We start from the raw sequence: 2,255 nt of genomic DNA on the forward strand, positions 1-2,255 counted from the left end.
ATGTGTATAATATATATATATATATATATATATACATTTTTTAATGAAACAAACTTAAAGTAATGGAATAAATGCTGATAAACTGCCTATTTGCCACTTATTGCTGCCAATTTTCAACAATCTGTCACATTCCCTATTTTATAGCCCAGCCACCATCCTTTTTATTTGTTGGTATAGTTTCCACAGCTTTTCATTTTTCTGCTTTTATATTTTGCTGCGTTTATATTTGTAGACCTCCAGTCTAAATAGAAACAGTCAATTCAGGTGACTTGAATAAACCCGGATTTGCTTTTTGTTATAAATCAGTCACCCAAAGAGACATAATCAATAGACAGGCCACAGGTGGACTACACAAGGATTTTTATGTTATAGAAACTTTTGGAACAGGGCACCAGCATTTGGCTTTGTAAAGACCATGCCATTTGGTCAAAGCTTGGAAATCTGGTGGAGACTTTACTCCTGGGCTCCAAAGGAAATGTAAAAAGACGGCATGTGATTCAGTTTCAAAATGTTGAACTGATATGATTTATGGTCCTTAATCTTAAAGTACCTCTGATTTCCCACGATCCCTTAGGCCCCTTTCACACGAGCTGTTTAGGAGGTGATCGGTGCGTGGATCCCCTCCTGATCAGAGCAGTAAGGAGCGGATGTGAGTGCTGTGACATCCATGTCAGTCCAGTTTTTTCCTCCATTTTACGGTGGAGAAAAATAAATGAAATTATCGGACTCCATGTCAGTCTATGGGAAATCGGATGTAAATGGACATCAGATTACCCCCGATCGGGTCCGGCAAATTGAATCTCTGATCTGTTTGTTTTTCGGGAACTAGCTGAAGTCTTGGGTAAACTGAGGCTGTCCATTAACACACGGCTGCCCATAGACTAACATTGGGCATCTGATCCGGCCGCCCGTGTGGAAGGGCCTTACAACCAGAACCAGCAACATTTTCTGGGCAAAATGTAATCCTGTGCCTTGCACCCTTTTTTTTCCCCAGACCAATTTTACCTGCATGTAGTATTCTCTGCAGACTATTGGTGGTGGAGCAACCATAAATAATTTCTGTTTTCAAAGGTGTGTGTAATTAAGCTTCGGAGGCTTTCATAGACTTGCAGAGTAGTGGCATCTCCAACACTTTATTCTCAAGGCAAAAAGATAACTGCTTTGACTTAAAGGAGAACTATGAGGTGAGTGCTTTTCACTCGCCTCATAGTTCTAGCCGACCTGTGACAATGTTACTGTCACAGGCCGGCTCAGTAGATCGAGAAGTGAGCGAACAGATACCGGCGTTCACTCACCTCTCGATCCTGTCACAGCTCTCTGCCGTGACAGGGGAGGGGCTGGATTCCCCCCTCCCCGCTCCGATCCTCCAGCGGTGACTGGCGGATTGGACGAGGGAGGGGGCGGGTACAGCTGGCTCTGCCTCTAGATAGGCAGAGCCAGCTGTCAGTCACGCAGCTGGGCGGATCTAGACATAATTGTCGGAATCTGCTTCAGCTGCAGAATCTCAGTATACCGCGAGCAGTGGCTCGCGGTGTACTGTGGCATCTCAATATACCGCGAGTCGCAGTATACTGAGCTTAGGGTGACGGGAGGACGCTAGTTTGTGTCCTCCCGTTACCCTAAGGAGAACTATGGGGAAAAGCCTTGACCCCATAGTTCTCTAAGTTTTTTTTTTTATGTAGGTTTGTTTTTTAGAATAGCTGTAAATGACTATACGTTTGTGGCTGAACCTAAAACTGTACTTGCATTGCTATGTTTGCTATTTTTGTACTCCAGTGGATGACTTCGGTGAAGAATCTTCTTTCTATGAGATCCTTCCATGCTGTGCCAGATTCCGTTGCAGTGAGCTGATAATGGAAGGCCAGTGGCATCATTTGGTTCTGGTGATGAGTAAAGGCATGCTGAAAAATAGCACAGCAGCTCTTTATTTAGATGGGCAGCTAGTCAATACAGTAAAGGTAAGTGGAGTTCTGCTTTTGCCTGAAAGTTTTATTACAAGCCAACAAGTCCAGTATAAACTGTGCTTTAGTTATTGATTACGTCCCAGACATAGAATTGTGTCAAGAAACAGGAAGTACTTAGGATTATTGGCTGTGCATGTATGTTTTGATTTTTTAGTTACGAATACTTTCAATGGAGAATTGGTTTAATTGAAACTTAACCTCTTGCCGTCCGCCCGTAGATTGAAAACGGAGTTTGCGCACTGCAGCATGTGCGGGTTGCCGTCTCCAGACGAAACAGTAAAAGCAAATGCG

At 43.5% G+C, this 2,255-nt stretch overlaps 1 protein-coding gene across 1 annotated transcript in view; it reads left to right on the plus strand.

Moving 5' to 3' along the window:
* WDFY3 (WD repeat and FYVE domain containing 3) overlaps positions 1 to 2,255 on the plus strand; it is a 195,553-nt gene that overhangs the window by 109,058 nt on the left and 84,240 nt on the right. Inside the window, exon 20 of the mRNA XM_018576192.1 lies at positions 1,777 to 1,958. Coding sequence (XP_018431694.1) covers positions 1,777 to 1,958 — 182 coding nt within the window. The remainder of the gene's footprint in view (positions 1 to 1,776; positions 1,959 to 2,255) is intronic.

This window comes from Nanorana parkeri, unplaced genomic scaffold, assembly GCF_000935625.1.
Source record: "Nanorana parkeri isolate BGI_ZX_2015 unplaced genomic scaffold, ASM93562v1 scaffold59, whole genome shotgun sequence".
Taxonomy (NCBI): domain Eukaryota; kingdom Metazoa; phylum Chordata; class Amphibia; order Anura; family Dicroglossidae; genus Nanorana; species Nanorana parkeri.